The sequence below is a fragment of the Microtus ochrogaster genome, linkage group LG1 (genome assembly GCF_000317375.1).
Source record: "Microtus ochrogaster isolate Prairie Vole_2 linkage group LG1, MicOch1.0, whole genome shotgun sequence".
NCBI classification, from domain to species: domain Eukaryota; kingdom Metazoa; phylum Chordata; class Mammalia; order Rodentia; family Cricetidae; genus Microtus; species Microtus ochrogaster.
Window position 1 is genome coordinate 41,798,440 of NC_022027.1, and position 18,535 is coordinate 41,816,974.

Here is an 18,535-nt window from a genome sequence, read left to right on the forward strand (position 1 = left end):
AGTTTATTTGGTGTTTGTTTCTCTTATAGGTTTTCTTCCTTTAACACTGTACCTTTGTGCATTTTCCCACAAAGAAGTTTTGCCAACAATGCACTAAAAGTATCTCAAAATATGATGCCTATCTCATTTTCTCTCTGATTTAGCTCTCATCTTAATCTAAAAGCACCGAAGATTAAGCTCGATTTTGAGGATCCTCTAATAAGGGTATGGTTGGATAAAATTATTAACATGCCATGGTTGCCCTAGAGGTGACTCTTTGCTATTCATTTAATTTATTTTCTCTGCTTCCAAACTTGAGTTTCTTCTCATGAGAAAATCCTTATTTTTTTCCAAAAGGCTTATGAAAATTTTGGTGAGAACATGTTGCTGCTTCAGTGCAGAAATCCAGCCTCTCTTCCAAAGCCATGTCACTTGGTGAGTACCCCACTTCCTTTTCTATTATCTAGTATTTCAAACTATAAGGTTATTAAGTGTTCTTGTAAAGACAAAACCTCACTTAAATATGCAAGATGATGTGGAAGACACAGAGATTTGCAGTCACTGTACTTCAAAGTAACCACAGAGAATTTTTTCAAGTCAAAAATAAGGGTCAATTATTACTTAGTTATGTTCTTTTAGAGGTAGAAGGGACATTAAAAGTACCAACCTAATTTGATAGGTTAGAAAAAAAGAAAATAAGTGACATTGTATGCACACAAAAGAAAATGAGGCATCTCCCTGAGTGTACAAAATCTAGTCACTGTGACTCTCCAATAAAGATGAAATGGGTAACTAAATGAGATGAACACCCAAAGCTTCCCAAAAGCCACGATCCACAGCCTCAGAGACATTTAGAAAGGAGCTCCTCTACTTCCTTGAGACTGCAACCTACACTGAACAGACTTGCTTCAGCAGTCGCTTTCTAAGGAAAAGATAAAATGCATGTTTCTGTCTCTTTATGCGTATTTTTTCCTGACAAGCCCTTGAACAAATGTGCATTCATAAAGGTCAAGTCATAACAATAATAGAAATACAGAGGAAAAATAACACTGTGAAATTCTACAATTTATTTAATCAGAATTTTAATATTTATATATACATATGTTGTATATATGTGTGTATATATGTATAAGTGTGTATGTATGTGTGTATATAAATACTGAGGATACAGTCTCTTAGAAAACTTCCAAGTCCTAATTCTTGAAGTACACATCCGTTGAAACCAAGAGTATGTACAATGGATGTGGTTGGATCTCACCCCATCCTTCTAAACCAACTTGGAAGGGAGACACTCAGAATCATAAATACTATGGTTTTTCAGGTTTTAAAGTCTGTTGAGTCCCCCCTCATTCCTCTCCTTGTTCCCTTCTCCCCTTCTCCCCCTGCGTTCCCCCACACGTCCATCTTTTTTTCTTAATCTGACTTTGGTAATGAATATATACTAGTTAACATAAAACTATGGTAGAATCCCTTTATACTTCTGAACTCTCCTTGGTAGACAAGTAAGGAAGCTAGTCCCTAACTGCAGAATGCCCATAAGGTAGTCGCTAACTAACTGTAGAGAACCCAAAGCATAATCATTTTGCTGTCCCAAAATAATATTCCGTTTCATATTCTAGGTACCAAATGTAAAAATGGTGATTCTCCTGTTTCTGCTGGGTCTGCTTGGTAACTCTGCTGCCATGCCTGTGAGTGTTTCCTTTTATGCTGGACATTTTTCTTTGTGATCTGTTGTTGCACCGCTTTGGGCAGCTGGCAGCTTATTTCAGCTAAGGCTCTGCATTTCTCCCCCAGTTCCAGATGCCAATACCCCGAATGCCTGGATTTAGCAGTAAAAGTGAAGAGGTATGTATTACACTCTGTGCTTGGGGAGACATGTGCCAGAGCCCTAAGGAGATTATTGGTACTTGGTTTACAATATAACATTTCTTATGAAGAGGTAAAAGGAGGGAAAACTCAAAGTCTTGCATTCAAATCAAAGTAAAATTATTCTCCCCTATAAGTCTACTTATGAGCTTCAGTGTCCATTTAGGTTAAAATTTAGCTGTTAGCTTTGGAGTTCTTTTTGTTCACTAATAAAGAGCCATTTGTACCTGGGAGTGTTACAAAGTAAATACCTGCAACACAATTCAAACTAGCTGTCATCAGTCAAACGCCATGCACAGAAGGAACAGGAATCTTTGCATGTTTGCTTTCTTGGGTTTTTATTTTATTTTGTTTTTGAGACAGAGTCTCTCTATTATGGAGCCTTGGCTGCCAGAGAACTCACTATGTAGACCAGGAGGGCCTCTAACTCACATAGATCCACCCACCTCTGAAAGGGCTGGCATTAGAGGTGTGTGCCACCACACTCAACCCAACAGGTATCTTTACCACCAGTTATCTTGTTCTCAAATCCTGAATTGCAAATAAACAGAATGCTCAAAATCTTCAAAGTAACTTATGTTTATTTTCTGCTATTCTATGTCGATCTTCAAAGTAAATTTTGGGGTTTTTATCTGTTACACTATATATTGATTCAACATGAAATTTGACTTCAAATTCAGAAATTCAGGGGCTAGGGATGGCTCTGCTGGTAAAGAGCTTGTGGAACAAGCATGAAAACTTGAGTTTGATCCCTAGGAACCCCATAAAAAGCTGAGTTTGGTGACACTCACTTATGATCCCAGCACTGGGAAAAGGGAAACAGGAGGATTCCTGGAGCTCACTGGCTGGCCAGTCTACCCAAACCAGAAAGCCCCAGATAGCAATGAAGCTCTGTCTCAAAACAAAACACTGATAGCTCCTAAGGAACATTAGATGAGATGCTGGCTTCCATATGCACACAGATGTACACATATACAAAATTGTACATAAGACATAGGAGAGATGGCTCAGTGGTTAAGAGCACTGATGTCGTTCCAGAGAATAGGGACTGGATTCCCATCACCCGCATTAATTGTCTGTAACCTATAACAGGGTCAGGGAATCACACCCTCCTCTGGCTTCTGTGGGCACCAGATTCCTATGATGCACAGACATATATGCAGGCAAACAACCTTATATATTAAATATTGAAATTTTTGAAAGAGCTATGCACAAGCAAAAAAATTATATACTCCAGAATTTTTAATAAATATAAGTTTTAAACTCATAGAATTTGCAAAAGAGATTGATTATTGCACCTTCAGATTCTAAACTCCTATCTTAGGCTTTGTGAACTAATTGAATAAAAGTTTTTCATTTTGTGCTATATTAATGGATTCCTTTAATTTCAGATGATGCGATACAGTCAATTCAACTTTATGAATGGCCCACATGTAAGTTTTCTTTATATTATTTCTGAGACTTTCATGTTTATATCCAGAATCTGTGCTGCTTATCTTAGCTTGAGTGCTAACTACCATCCATGTGTCTTAGTTACATGTAAGATAACCATTACAACAAATCATTTCATTTGTTCCCTAGTGACAAATATCTTCCTTATTCATTTTATTGTGTTTTTTTATAAATGAGCATCATCTTTATGTTTCTTAGAACACTTGATTATGACTCATGTTTACAGGAGCTATTTTCGCAAGTCATGACAACAAAAGCAGTATAGTAAATACTATTAGAAGAAAGAATTCTATTTGTGTTCTCTAAAACAATACTAAAACTGTGAATTTTTTTATTTTGTTGGAGTAAACATGGGTTATTCTTGTGGTGGTGGTGGTGGTGTATACTAATTTGTTTGTTTTGTTTTTTGAGACAGGGTTTCTCTTTGTAGCCCCAACTGTCCTGGAGTTCAGAGATCCACCTGCCTCTGCCTCCTGAATGCTAGGATTAAAGGCGTGTACCACCATCACCTGACTTGTATGCTAAATTTCAGAACAAACTGAACCATGAGGTCAGCTGATCCCTGACAAAACTGTGTGACTGCCCAAAATCACAAGTCACTTTGTACTTTTGTGGCATTATTACAGACTTCATTAACTTTGTCTTAATCCTTTCCATTCGGTAGTCATCCTGTAAAGTCTCTACCTAAAGTAATCATAATCAAAGTTCTCCTAAACCTCTGGTTCTTACTGTTTCAGTGTCTATGAGTTGACATTTTCGCCAATGTAAAAACCTGATCTGTTTCAAGGGTTTTGTGTGTTTGGTTGGTTCGGGAGTGTTATTTAAGTTTTGTTTTTATTTTCCTTTCTCTCTCTATGTGGCTTTATATATAGCAAGTCACATGGGTTTTGAATTTGACATAATTTTCCATAAAAATCTGTAAAATAAGAAAAACAAAAATTCTCAAGCTCGGAGTAGTGGTACATCCAAAAAACTCTCTACACTCCGGATTTCAGAGTCAGAAAGATTGCTCTTTCTGTATGTATGAGTGTACACAATATGTGTGCATGTGTATGAAGGTCAGAGAACAACTTAGGGCATCAGTTTCTGCCTCCACCTTTCTGGAGACAGTGTCTCTCTTTGTTGTTTGTACTGCATATACCAGACTAGAAGCCCATGAGCTTCCAGGGATTCTATTGTCTCCATCTCCCATCTTACCATAAGAACACTAGGGTTACAGATCATACTATTGCATCCAACTTTGCATGCATGGTTTCGAGTGATCCAAACTCAGGCTCCCACGTTCGTGTGGTAAGCACTTTGCCCACAAAACCATCCTCCAGCTCATCGAGCTCTTAAACTGAAATTTCTTAAATCTCATTTTGATTAGTTTGACAGGCTTTCTAGAAAACTGAAGAGTCCTTCAGTAACACAAAATATAATGAAGTTTTCACTAAAGCCCTTAGAATCAAATTCCATTGGAAGTGTTTAGGCTTCTTGACTTGGTTTTGGAAGCTTACATTTAGAAGGTGAGAAGAATCTGGACCTCAGCCCTCATTTGATGGCACTGCCTTTGCTTCTCTTTCAGATGATGCCTATGGGCCCATATGGGAATGGTATGCCAATGCCTCCACACATGCCCCCGCCGTACCCTCCATACCACATGCCCATGTGGCCTCAGCCACCCAATGGATGGAATCAACCCCCAATGCCCAATTTCCCAAGCAATACTGATCAAACCCAGGAGACTGCCAAGCCCAACCAGACCAATCCACAAGAGCCACAACCACAAAGGCAGCCTCCAAAGGAGCCACCAAATGAAGCAGCACGGGCCAAAGAAGAAGCCCAGGTGAGACTCGACTAGAAAACTTCCACATCAGAGGCTTACAATGCCTTTAAAAAGATTTAGAGGGCCATACCTTTCCAGCGTCCATTCTCCCTCCAAAATTCACTACAACTATTACTGTGTAATTTTGACATTTATCAGAAGTTTCCTGGCAGGTCAATTCCAATCTTATTTAGTTCAAAATAACATAAATATTGTTGCCATAAATATCCTTCTAAAACACAGAATCAAGCTGTGAGTTGTGGAACATGCCAATGATTCTAGAAATATGAAGGTGAGGTAGAATCATGACTAGAAGGCCACCTTGGCTATGTGGTAAAAAAAAATCTTTAAAAATAAAAAAATAAATAAAATGTAATACAGAGTCAGAAAAAAATACCAAGCTCTACCCTAGCCTCCATTAGTCACACAATGTTGAGGAAGTCTCCTAGCCTTTCTAGACCTGTTTCCCCATGAATAAATCAAGTGGCTTCTAAAGCATTTCCAGACCTATGCTTTGATGATATGTAATATTCTTCTGTGCTTTCTGTCTGCCAGATGAGTCAAGTGTAGCCATAATATAAGGCAAGAAGATATACACATGGTTTCTCCAGAGATCCTGCTATATCAAACTTCAGAAATCATGGCTTTGGTTCTTTATTATCACGAACAGTTTTATATATATATATATGGAATGCAGAAGTGAAAAAACAGACTCCTAGGTTCAGTCACACCTCTGCCATTCAGGGCCACTAACTTCCCTGCACCTCAGTGCAGCTTCTCAATGACAGTAACAACAGTGCATGGTCATGTGAGGCCTAAAGGAGTTCCATAATCTGCTACTGCTGGAATATGATGTTTAATCATACTGATCACTACCATCATCTACACCCAAAATATGTAGAGGGAGGAGGGATCGAGTGAGGTAGGAGAAAAAGAGACAGTAGGAAAGAAAGAGATAACTAATGCAAACAAAAATATAAGTGCTCTCTGGTTTTCATATAATTATTATCATTTTTTTTCATTTCTCATTTTCGATCTCACTACCAACTAACTCTAACTTGTCTTTCTTTCTAGCCATTCCCACCATTTGGCAATGGGCTTTACCCCTATCAACAACCACCATGGCCAATTCCACAGGTAAGAATTTTGTATGTATTGCAAATTAAATATAATGTTAGCATGTGACACATAAGACTAATACAAGTTCATATACTATAGTATATAAACTTATATATATAAGTATATAAACTTATATATAATATATAATATTATATATTATAATAGTATATATAGTATATACTATTACTATATATAGTAATAAAATCAAGTTAGTAATTATTCAGAAAAATTATTTTAAAAATTAAGTAAAAATTTTTTATCAGACCAGTTGGCAACATGAGCAGGGCCTAATCACTACTACTAATAACATAAATTTTTTTAAATAAATTTTTTTTTATTTATTTCACACCCTGGCCACAGTTTCCCCTCCCTCCTCTCCTCCAAGTGTGTCCTCCCACCTCCCCCTGTGTCCTCCCATCTACTCCTCTATTTTTATTCAGAAAACGGCAGTCTTCCCATGGATCTAATAACACAAGTTAACAAATTAATTTTTAACGGTTGTGCTATAATCCTGTCACATAAGAAATCATAATGTCTTCAATGAAATCATAATTTAGTATCATAGCAAACCTGACACAAGAGTTTAAAACTAAGAAGCAAGCCATGACTACATTATAATCTCTCCATCACATCTTTTCCCCAACAACAGATATGTTATTATAAAGAATTATAATTCTCAAAGAGTTCTTAAAGTTTAAAATTAATCATTTAATTGTGTGTTTGTGTAGGCATGCACATGTAGGGGGATGTATATGTCTGCGTATTACGTTGCTTGCCAGCCTGTCTAACCAAAGACATGAACTCCAAGTTCTGTAAGACTCGCTACCTCTAAAATAAGGTAGAGAGTGGTTGAGGAAGACAGTTAGATTTGGCTCTGCCCTCCACCCCTAGAATTATAGATGCACACCACCACACCCATCTTTTTTCGGGGGGAGGGGAGCTGAGAATCTGAACTTGGGTCCTCAGGTTTGCATGGAAAGCATTTTACCAATTGAGCCATCTCTTCCGGCCCTTATAATGGCACTTCTACACAGACATGTTCTTGTCTCTTATTTCTTCTCCTCACCCACTTTCTCTTCTTGGCTCCTCTGTCAACGATCCCCTTCCTTCCCTTCCTCGCTCCCGAGTTCCTGGTTTTGCTTTCATAACAGGCACTTTCCCTTACTCTCTCTTCCTCCCTCCCTCTCACTTCCCATAAGATCTCTTCATCCCCTCTCATGGTCCTCTACTTTACTGAGCCGCACAAACACACATAAGCATACTAAACACAAACAACCCAGAGTCCACAATTACCAGAAAATGTGGCATTTTTCTTTTCAAATCTGCCTTACTTTGTTTAACCTAATGATCTCCAGTTACATACATTTCCTGAAAATGTCATTATTTCACTTTTCTTTATGACTGATTGAAATTCCTTGTGTAAATGTGCATTTTTTTTACCCATTCATCTGTTAATGGCTATTTAGACAGGTTCCCTTGTTAGTCATTGTGAATAAGGCAGCCTACAAACACAGATGTTCACGCATCACTGTGGTATGGCATCACTGACCTAAGAGACCTTGACGTGGAAGTCCAGAAATGGTACAGCTGGGTCAAACAGACAGTTCTATTTTTAGTTCAGAGAGTGACTTCCACAGCAATATCCACAGTGACTGAGTCACGACATCACCACTGCACTTTCCAGGATTCCTCTTTCCACGTGTCCACGACAGCATTTCTTAGCATTTGTTTGTTGGAATGATGACCATTCAGACTGTGTTGAGAAAGAATCTAAAATTAGTTTTAATTTGTAATTCTCTGATAGTTAAAAGTGTTCAATACTTTCTCAAATGTTTATTGGCCATTGTATTTCTTCTTTTGAAAACTGCCTCTCCACTTCACTTGGCCTTTCACTATTTCTTTTAGGGTTCAGTTTTAGCAGTTCTCTCTATAGTCTAGTACAGTTAGCAACAATCCCTTCCCGTACTGGAGACTGTCTCTTCACCCTGGTGATTGTATCCTTTGTAGAAACTCGTTAATGTTCTCTAATCCTCTTATTTTTCAATTCTTGGGATTCTTTATTGTGCTAATGAAGTCTATGAGAAAGTCCTTACCTATGCCTACATCTTCAAGTGTTTTATCTGTGTTTTTCTTTATTAGCTTCAAAGATACAGGTCTTATATTTAAGCTCTTGACTCGAGTTGGTTTTGGTGTAAGGTGAGAGATATGGATTTAGTTTAAATCTTTTATAGGCGAATATTCAGCTTTACCGACACCATTTGTTTAAAATGCTGACTTGCCCAATGTGTGTTTTTGACACCTCTGTGGAAAATTAAGTATTTGTAGCTATGTGGGTTTATTTCTGGGTTTGGTTTTCTATTCCACTGGCATACATGTCTGTTTTTGTTCAAATGCCATACTAGCTTTGTTACTATAGCTCTGTACTATACAAAGATGCATCCAGTATCATGATTATCACCAGAATTTCTCTTTTTGTTTAGAATTCTTATAGTTATTTCAGTCCTTTGTTCTTTCATGAAATTTTAGAAGTTTTTCTATTTTTGCAAAAGATACAATTGAGAATTTGATGGGAATTGAACTGGATATATAGATCACTTTTAATAATATGAAAATTTTTATAATCTTGAGTTTGATAATCCACATACGTGGGAAGCCTTTACTTTTCATGTGTGAGCCTTCAAAATTAGTTAAGAAAATTAACTCTAAATGTAAACAAAGCATGCAAAATATCACTATTTAATCTCATATTGTTATGTGTTCTAATATGGATAACTGGAGTCCACTATCTGTAGACGTAAGTCACAAACGATGCCACAGCAGTTTGGAATTATGATTAATAGGGTACTATTTATTAAAAGGGGAAAAAACTTACAGATCACCGTCAGCCCTCTGTACAACCAGGAAAGGAGTCTAGTCGCCAGCCGAGCAGGAAGTGAAGAGAGCGAGAGAAGGAAGTGGCCGCTTTTTTAAAGGGAGAGAGACCACGCCCCAATGGGCGGGTATCTCAGCGGCTATAGGCTGGAGGAGCGGAAGGACCTCCCGCAACACCTCCCCCTTTTGTTTAAGTAAGAGAGTTCTAAACCTACTATGAAATTATATACAATAAGTACAAATATCCTATTCTAACTAGATTAGGTCTTATATAATAAATAACTTGGCCAAGTCATGAAAGAAAAGTAACTACATTTATATAGTCTTCAACCCCGTCGAAGATCTGAGAAGGGAAATAATGTTACCTGGGTAATTAGGAAGTTCAGCGAAACAACTTCTAAAACATGCAACAAATCACAGAGACAACTAGCTACCTGGGCAATCACCCAAAGTCACATTAGCAGCGTTGAAGCAACCAACTTTGGCTAAGGCCTAACATAACTGACATACCATTTTCAAAGGCAAACAACTTTTCAAAACTATCTTACCCTGTCTTGGCAGGATATGACAGTCCTGTTTTATCCATTGATGAACACTCTGTATCTTTGTCAGTGGTTGAGGTATGGGCATTTCTTTGCCCCAAAACCAGTTCTGCCAAAAAGAAAGGCTCCAGGTGGAGTGTCTTTGGTGCGCAACATTCTCTCGGGAATAGAGCGGTGTTGCCAGGAGCAATTGTGTCTCACTATCACGAAACTCTTAGTTAGATTAAAGGCCATTTTCTACAGCTCTTTGAAGAGGTTGAAGATTATCTATACTGAGTATAATCTCTATATATCTAAAGAACCTGATCAGTCTAATTATAAATGACAAACTTAGATGACTATTAATCTATATAATTCTCAATATCTATCTAACTTAGAGACTAAGACAATAAACAACTGTGTAACAAATGAGGATAATGACCTCCAAATATAAACACTGTACAAATATACATTACAATATGGTAAATATATATCAATACAGAAACATTATATAAGTATCTTAATCAGAGGTAAAAATGTACACTGCAATATGGTAAATATATACAATATATATCAATACAATATATGTCAATACATAAAAAATATTTTAAACAGAGGTAGAAACATGCATGCATACAATAGTCAATATAATTTAACTTTGTATCAATATACAAGAATGAATACCAATATTTGTCTAAAAACAGTAACTCACAATTATAAATATATTATCCCATCATCCCTCTTTTTTTTTTCATGATGATCCATGAGCTTATAAAATTCCTCCCCCAACCCTCAATCATATACTAATTATAATCAACCCCTAAATGATGTCCCTAAACCCAAGGGCAAACTTTACTGGGAGAGGGGACGTCGTCCTCTAGAATTACTTCCAGCTGTCATGGGGGCGACGTTCTTTCTGGGGGATCCTGTGAAAGTAAAATGATGGTTAAATTTCAAGATCAATGTCTTTTAAAATTGCCAATAGTCTCTGAGTATTTTGTGCAGGTCTGGCCAAAGTGTTGTATAAGATGTGCACCATTTCAGCTAACCAAGTTGGAACTGTCTTGTGCAGCTGGTACCAAAAGCAGGTCTTGCAGTAGCGCTATCAGTCAACAACTATCACTCAAATGTTAATCTCTCTCTCTTTCTGAGAAAGTGAGGTACGGTGATTGATGGCTAAGACATGTGGGTATTTTTAGTAAGATAACCTAGGATCTTGTTGAAGTCTGATAAAAATAGTACTCTCTAATGGATCGTAAGTATCAATAGGTAGATAGTGAGTCTAAAGTCTCATGAGCACAACACTCACAATATTAAACACCATTAGTAATGAACCAGTTTAACACAACTCCAGTCTTACAAAGGCTGAGGAGAGAGCTCAAGGGGAAAAGCGTAAAGTGCTTGCTATGTAAGCATGAAGATTTGAGTTCAGATCCCCAGAACCCTCACTGGAAAAAAGTGGTATGCATACCTACTAACCCCAGTCACAGGAAGAGGAGAAAGGAGAATCCCAGGGCTTGCTGACTCAGCTACTCCAGCCAACCAGCAAGCTCCAGGTTCAATGAGAGATCCTGTCTCAAAAAATAAGGTGAAGGAGGAAAGACAAAGATATCTAACATTAACCTCTAGCCTTCACATACATGTACACATGCACACGTGAAAACAAACACATGTACATACACACATACATATCTCTAGTCAAGCTTAGTAGAGCACATCTGTAATCCCAGTACTCAGAAGGCTGAGGCAGGAAGACTGCCATGAACTCAAGGTCAACCCAGCTACATAGTGCATGTATATAAAGCAATATATGTGCTATAAAGCAAGACCCTGTCTTAAAAATTTAAAAAAAAAAGGAAAAGAAGAAAGGAAAGCAAAATGATTTCTTCCTATGTTCATTGTGCTTTTCATCTTTCAGAGGGGACCACCACCAGCATTTGGACGTCCAAAATTCAGCAATGAAGAAGGAGTAAGTAGGAATGACGCTATTACCTCAGTTAGGATTTACAATATATCAGCTGCTATCATTTAATCTGATGTTACAAGAACTTAAAAATCTATCATAAAAAAATTCTCTAACTCAAAAAAAATTTCCTAAAAAAAATTTAAGTGGAATAAAAATCAAGCCAATAATCTAAATAAGCTTGATACATCATTGGGCATAGCAGTGCATGCCTATTGTCTCAGCACAGGAGACAGATACACAGCCTTGCTTCTAAACCCAGCACCATGTCCATGGGGCATTACTTCCTCTACATGTATGAAAGTTTGCTCACATATTGGCTGTGAAAACTATTGGCCTCTTTGCAAAGTTGATAGCAAACTCTAGACAGTAGCATACACAGAAAGAAATTAAGATCATCTTAAAATAGTCCCTTCACCAGAAACTGCATTATCACCTAAATATCTCATTGTACAAATACTGAAATCCAGAGAAGATAAATTACTATTCAATTTTTCCTCTTCAGTTACAGGATAAACTGGACTAAACCTAAGTCTTATATCTTTTTTAGTATACTCCAAGAAAGTAATCAAATATACCCAACCTATTCTTAGTATGTCATCAAATAAACTACTTTAGAGGTTGTTAGTCTACCCCTGGACTTCCCTTACTCTTTTCCCCTATATATGTGATATGCATTCAGTAAAAGCAGAAATCAATACCTTTTTTGGAGGAGAACGGAGCAAGGTGTTATTAAAATAATGACAATGAAATTATTATTTCAATGATAGCACAGAATGCTTTTTTAACTCACTATAAAATACCCAGATGGGAGTGATGCAGTTCATTGTATACATCTTCACCTAGAAACTAGAACTTCAGAGTTTCATATACAACATTAGCAAGTGAAACAGAGTAATACAAGCATTAACACAGGCACTAAATCTGTATTCTACCTTTTGGGTACACTGTTCAACTTCCTGTGTGTTACTAGAAATATTTTCTCACCTATCTATTTCATCATCTCTATCCAAAATGAGAATAAAACTATTTTCCTCTCTATCCTATTTGTTTTCAAAGAAAAACTAGGGCTGGGAATACAGTTCAGTAGTAGAATACTTAATTAGCATGCCTAAGGTCTTTGATTTAATCACCAGTACAGGAGGGAAACTAAAGAACCTAAATGATACACAAATGACTTTTAAAAAATTATACAGGCTATTCGCTTAATTGAAAATTATTAAGCATTCCCCACTATTATAGAAACTAGAATATCAAAAACAGTATTTTTACTCAAAAACTTTACATAGCAAAATCAAATGGGAGGACCCCAGAAAAATAAACAACGAAAATTCACAGTAAAGATGATTGCAGCAGAAGGCTGTATTGCTGCAGACATCCAGCAGCAAACCCTCAGCCTGGCTCTGCTAAGGGAAGTCAGGGCACAACTGTGGCACTCCAGCTGAGTCTTCCAGGGTAAGTCAAGTATGTTGGGGACGATAAGTGCATAGGAGAGAAGAGGTTAGATCGGAAGAAGCCATGTGCAAGGCCTCAGAGAAATAACAGTAGATATAATTTGCAACCACATCAAGTTTAAGGAAGAGAAAATAAGGTTAAATGCCATGGTCATAGCTCAGATGATTGTAAAAATTTTAACATTTTTATTATAATATGCAGCATTTATTAGATGCAAAATTCCAGATATGAAGACATATATAATATATACATATATTATCTTTTGACTTCCATGACAAGTTGTTTAGTTTCTACTATTCTATTATTACCTCCATATTACAAATGGACAAAGAGAACTTAGTCAATCATCACATCACAGAAAGTGATAAAAAGAGACTATGATCCACATCTGTCTGTCAATATACTGGGTTCCTTGTTATGCTAAAGGATTTAAAGTTTATCCTTTAAGATAAAGGCAACTTTATACACATATTTAAAAAGGAAAATGTTGTAATTCTCCAAAACTCATCCCTAGTTTCTCCTACTCCAGAGGGGTGAATATGATGCACACAGTAACGAGTCAGAAAGCTACAATATTTGAGGAGTAATGGGCACAAAGGGAAACAGGACAAGGATGAAAGTTTAGATACAATGTTTGGACTTGGTAATCATTGTCTGGGGAAATAAAAGAAAAAGAAGAATCTGGGAGAACTGGGTTGGGCATAGAAAATATTCCTTAGATGTGCAATATTGGAGAATGGCCTCAGTGGGGAGATGAACTAGTTATGAGTGTGTTCATTTGGAAGAGTCTGGAGCCTTAAAAACCTGTGGGACAGGCTTTTCCTTTGTGAGGTAAAAGCATGTATCCATATTCAAAGTTCTGGCATGTAACCGATTCCTCGACAGCACCGATAGATGTGTAAAACGAGAACATGGACATGAGGACATGAGGATGAGAAGGATGGAATCAAATAGGAAAACTGCCAATCATTATGTCCCACCTGGAATCCTAGTACTCTGAAGGCCAAAACAGGGGGATGATCACAAGTTTAGGGCTAGATTGATCTACATAGCAAGTTACAGGCCAGCAGAGTTATATGATAAACCTCTGCCTCGAAACAAATAACTAGATACAATTTTAAGAATTATAAATGTTAACCTGGACATGGTAGCTCATGTGTGTAACAGCACTCAGGAGGTTCAATTTCTAAAACTCAAGGCCTGAGTGAAGAGTAAGACAGTGAGATCCTATGTTAAAAATGGGTTTTAATCCTAAGGTTCAGGATCTGGGCCTAACGGCTAGAAAGAATATTCAGCACCCAGAGAATAGAATGGAGGCTTCAAACTTCTAGAAAGAAAGTGTAGGTTGTAGTGTTACGAGAAGCCAGCATAGGAGGCTTCCCTGTTGCACTAAGCAATTAAAATCAACACCACAGGAGAAAACAAAAAATAATTCTCCTTCTTCTTTCTTACAGAATCCTTACTATGCATATTATGGGTATCACGGCTTTGGGGGTCGTCCTTATTATTCAGAAGAGATGTTTGAAGATTATGAAAAACCCAAAGAAAAAGATCCTCCTAAACCAGAGGACCCACCCCCAGACGATCCACCCCCAGAGGCCTCTACTAACTCAACTACGCCAGAGGCTAACTCCACTCAGTCAATTCCTGGAGAGACTCAAGGCGGAAATGAAACTAGCCCAACAGGGAACAGGGGACCTGGCCCGAATGCTGGGAACAACCCTACAGTTCAAAATGGCGTCTTCCCTCTCCCTAAAGTAAATGTTTCAGGCCAAGGAGCATCGAGAAACCAGATTCCGTGGAGACCAAATCAGCCAAACATTTATGAGAATCATCCCTATCCGAATGTGCGAAATTATCCTTCAGGAAGACAATGGCAAACCACTGGTCCCATGGAGCCCAGAAAGAACGGACCTGGGTATCAAAACCCACCAGTACAAAGGGGTCCTCAGTGGAATTCCTTTGCTTGGGAAGGTAAACAAACTACTCCTCCAGGAAATCCAATTTACCCCAAACCTTCCCCTCCTTCTTCAAGAGTCAATTATCCTAACTCTGCAGGAAATCCAGTAAATTTTGGAAGAAAATCTCCCAGGCCAAACAAACCCTTCGTGGGAACCAATCCGGCCCCAAATAAACCCTTTATGGGAACCAATCCGGCCTTAAATAAACCCTTCGTTGGAACCAATCCAGCCTCAAATAAACCCTTTCTGGGAACCAATCCGGCCCCAAATAAATCCTTCGTGGGAACCAATCAGGCCTTAAATAAACCCTTCATGGGAACTAATGCAGCTTCAAATAAACCCTTCATGGGAACCAATCAAGTCTTAAATAAACCCTTTATGGGAAACAATCCAGCCCCAAATAAACCCTTTCTGGGAACCAATCAGGCCTCAAATAAACCCTTTCTGGGACCCAATCAGGCCCCAAATAAACCCTTCATGGAAACCAATCCGGCCCTAAATAAACCATCTATAGGAACCAATGCTGCCTCAAATAAACCTTTTGTGAGAACAAACATGGCCTCAAATAAACCGTTTGTGAGAAACAATGCTGCTTCAAATAAACCATTTGTGGGAGCCAATGCTGCCTCAAATAAACACCCTGTGGGAACCAATGTGGCCTCAGTGGGTCCTAAACTGGTTACTGATAGTCACAATGTGAAAACCCAAAATCCAAAAGAAAAGTCACTAGGTCAAAAAGAAAGAACAGTCAGCCCTACAAAAGATACAGCTAACCCCTGGAGAAGCTCCCAACAATATGGAATTAACAAACCAAATTATAATTTGCCTCACCCTGAGGGTAGCAGGGTCAGCCCAAATTTTAATTCTTTTGATCAACAAGAAAACTCCTACTTTCCAAGAGAAGATTCCAGAAGAGTGTCAAGTCCCAAAAGACAAATCCAAAACCAGAATCTTCCCAAAGGAATAGCTTTAGAGCCAAGAAGAACCCCATTTGAATCAGAAACTAAGAAACCGGAATTAAAGCAGAGTACACACCAACAGCCTGCATATCCTAAGAAAACCCCTTCTACAAGAGAACATTTTCCTGTTGAGAGAAAAATCTGGAATCGGCAAGAAATCATTCCACCCTTAAAGGAAGATCGTGGGAGGCAGGAAGAAATTTTACCTTATCCTTCCTATGGCTCTAGAGGAAATATATTTTACCATGACTATAACAATCCTTATTATCCTAATGAAAACTCACCATACATTAGAAGCAATACATGGAATGAGAGGATTACCTCTCCCAGTACCCTGGGGCAACCAGAAAATCCACAGTACCCCATGAATTCTCTAGACCAGAAGGAGACAGAGCAGTATAATGAAGAGGATCCAATAGACCCAAATGAAGATGAACTTTTTCCAGGACAAAGTAAATGGGGTGATGATGAGCTCTTCAAGGGAAGACCAACAGTTGGGCAGTATGAAGGCAACAAATATGCCTCAACCCTACCAAAGGAATACCTTCCCTACTCCCTAGGGAATCCAACCAAGGAACTTTTTCCTTACAATGAATTCTATCCTTGGAGCCCACAAGAAAATTTCCCTATATATAATCCAGGTCCCACTATAGCACCACCTGTGGACCCCAGAAATTATTATATTGATAATGCCATAGGACAAGAAGAAAGTACACTCTTTCCATCATGGACTTCCTGGGACCATGGGAATCAAGCACAGAAGCAGAAAGAAAATGAGCCGTATTTCAATGGAAATGGCTGGGGTCAGTCAACAAATCTACACAAATCTAATACACCAAACCAAGAGAGGAACCATCCTTATTCCACAAACTCCCCTGCTGGACTTCCAAAGGATCCAGCATGGCTTGAAGGTGAGAATTTGAACTATGATTTACAAATTAGTAGCTTAAGTCCACCAGAGAGAGAACAGTTAGCTTTCCCAGATTTCGTTCCTCAAAGTTACCCATCAGGTCAAAATGAAGCACACTTATTTCATCAAAGTGAGAGAGGTTCCTGCTGTATTGGTGGCTCCACGGGACACAAAGACAATGTGCTGGCTCTACAAGATTACACTTCATCCTATGGTTTTGCACCAAGGGAGAACAAAGAAACCAGTCCTGTGTATACAGAAAGTAGTTATACCAAGTATGCAAGATCTTATGTCTCCCCAACAAGCATCCTATCTAGTCAAAAAAACATCTCAGAGAATAAACTAACTGCTGAGAGTCCAAACCCAAGTCCTTTCAGAGATGGCGCACCTGCTCTGAGAGGGAACACACCATATGCTGGAAAGAACCAACTGGAAACAGGAAGTAAGGCCTTTCCTGAAGCCAGCTCTCCTCAGCCAAAAGACACACCCTGTCTTAAAAGTGACCTTGGAGGAGACCGGAGAGATGTTCTGAAACAATTTTTTGAAGGCAGCCAGCTCAGTGAAAGAACTGCTGAACTTACCCCTGAACAGCTCGTTATCGGTATCCCTGACAAAGGCTCTGGCCCAGACAGCAAACAAAGTGAAGTCCAAGGGAAAGAGGGTGAGATGCAGCAGCAAAGACCACCTACTATCCTTAAGTTACCGTGCTTTAGCTCCAAATTAGCAAAGCTTCACTCTTCAAGCACTGAACCTCCAACCAACAATGGAAAACAAAGTCTTAGTGGTGCTCTCTCGACACCTACTGAAAATCCTACCACATCAGTCGGGTTACCTACGAGAGAACAATTTAAAAGTATAAATGTAGATCCAGTGAATGCAGATGAACACACTACATTTGAAGCTTTTCAAGGAACCAGTCAAGAGGACCAAGGACAAGGCTGCTTACTGCTTCAGGCTTAGGGATCACTTCCACCGAGCATTCTTGGGGCATGAAAACAACTAGCAATCCTATGTCAATGATTCTGTAACTTTGTTCCCTAAGACTTGATTTTCTGGCCTTCTTGATGATCCCTGATCTTTTACCCTCCCCACAGTAGAAATAGGGCCCAGGTAGAATTAGTGAGAGCGGGCCTTTGGGGCTGGCTGGATCCAGCACTGCAACAAATTAGTGCACACTTAAGAAAAAGCATGAAGGCCATGACCATTCCTTCCTTGGAACTTGGAAGCTATTTGTCTGATTGTCTGAGTTAATTTCCTCTTTCTAGATAATGTATCATCCCTCTTCTCTCAAATTCCTTACAATGTTGTCTGGTTCTGCACATCTAGCAGACTGTAGAGTCTTCCATTTCATATAGAGGCCTGCACACCAGTGTAGCCCTGATGCACTGTATACTTTCCCCTTCGTGTTGTTTTTGTCTACTCTCTCTCCTAGTTAATATTACCTTTGGCATTTTTTTTTCTACTGTTCTTTAACTCATCTGCCTCCTCTTTTCTCCTTCAATCTTCTCTTTCTCCTTCCTTCTCTATAGAGCTTTCACTGTTTCCTCACCATTCTGCCTTCATCGCTTCTCACATTCTGAGGTAGCTATCGTTGACCATCGTCAGTCTGTCTGTCCTATCTCCTAGTGTGTAACTTTGATCTTTTACCAATGAATCTTTCCTCTCTGACTCT

At 38.6% G+C, this 18,535-nt stretch overlaps 1 protein-coding gene across 1 annotated transcript; it reads left to right on the top strand.

The window, feature by feature from the left end:
- Positions 1–360: 360 nt before the first annotated feature.
- Enam (enamelin) lies at positions 361–17,823 on the top strand. Its single transcript, XM_005359451.1, has 9 exons — positions 361–414; positions 1,599–1,667; positions 1,774–1,824; positions 3,237–3,278; positions 4,865–5,125; positions 5,517–5,525; positions 6,179–6,241; positions 11,534–11,584; positions 14,488–17,823. Exons 1-9 carry the CDS (start codon positions 361–363, stop codon positions 17,821–17,823), a joined length of 3,936 nt encoding a protein of 1,311 aa, XP_005359508.1.
- Positions 17,824–18,535: the final 712 nt, after the last annotated feature.

Bases quoted from the DNA above. Each gene is read 5' to 3' on its own strand.
- Enam (XM_005359451.1), top strand. From the start codon at position 361: ATGTTGCTGCTTCAGTGCAGAAATCCAGCCTCTCTTCCAAAGCCATGT. The intron at 1,825-3,236 runs GTATGTATTACA...CTTTAATTTCAG, and splicing joins TTAGCAGTAAAAGTGAAGAG to ATGATGCGATACAGTCAATT. The intron at 3,279-4,864 runs GTAAGTTTTCTT...CTTCTCTTTCAG, and splicing joins ACTTTATGAATGGCCCACAT to ATGATGCCTATGGGCCCATA.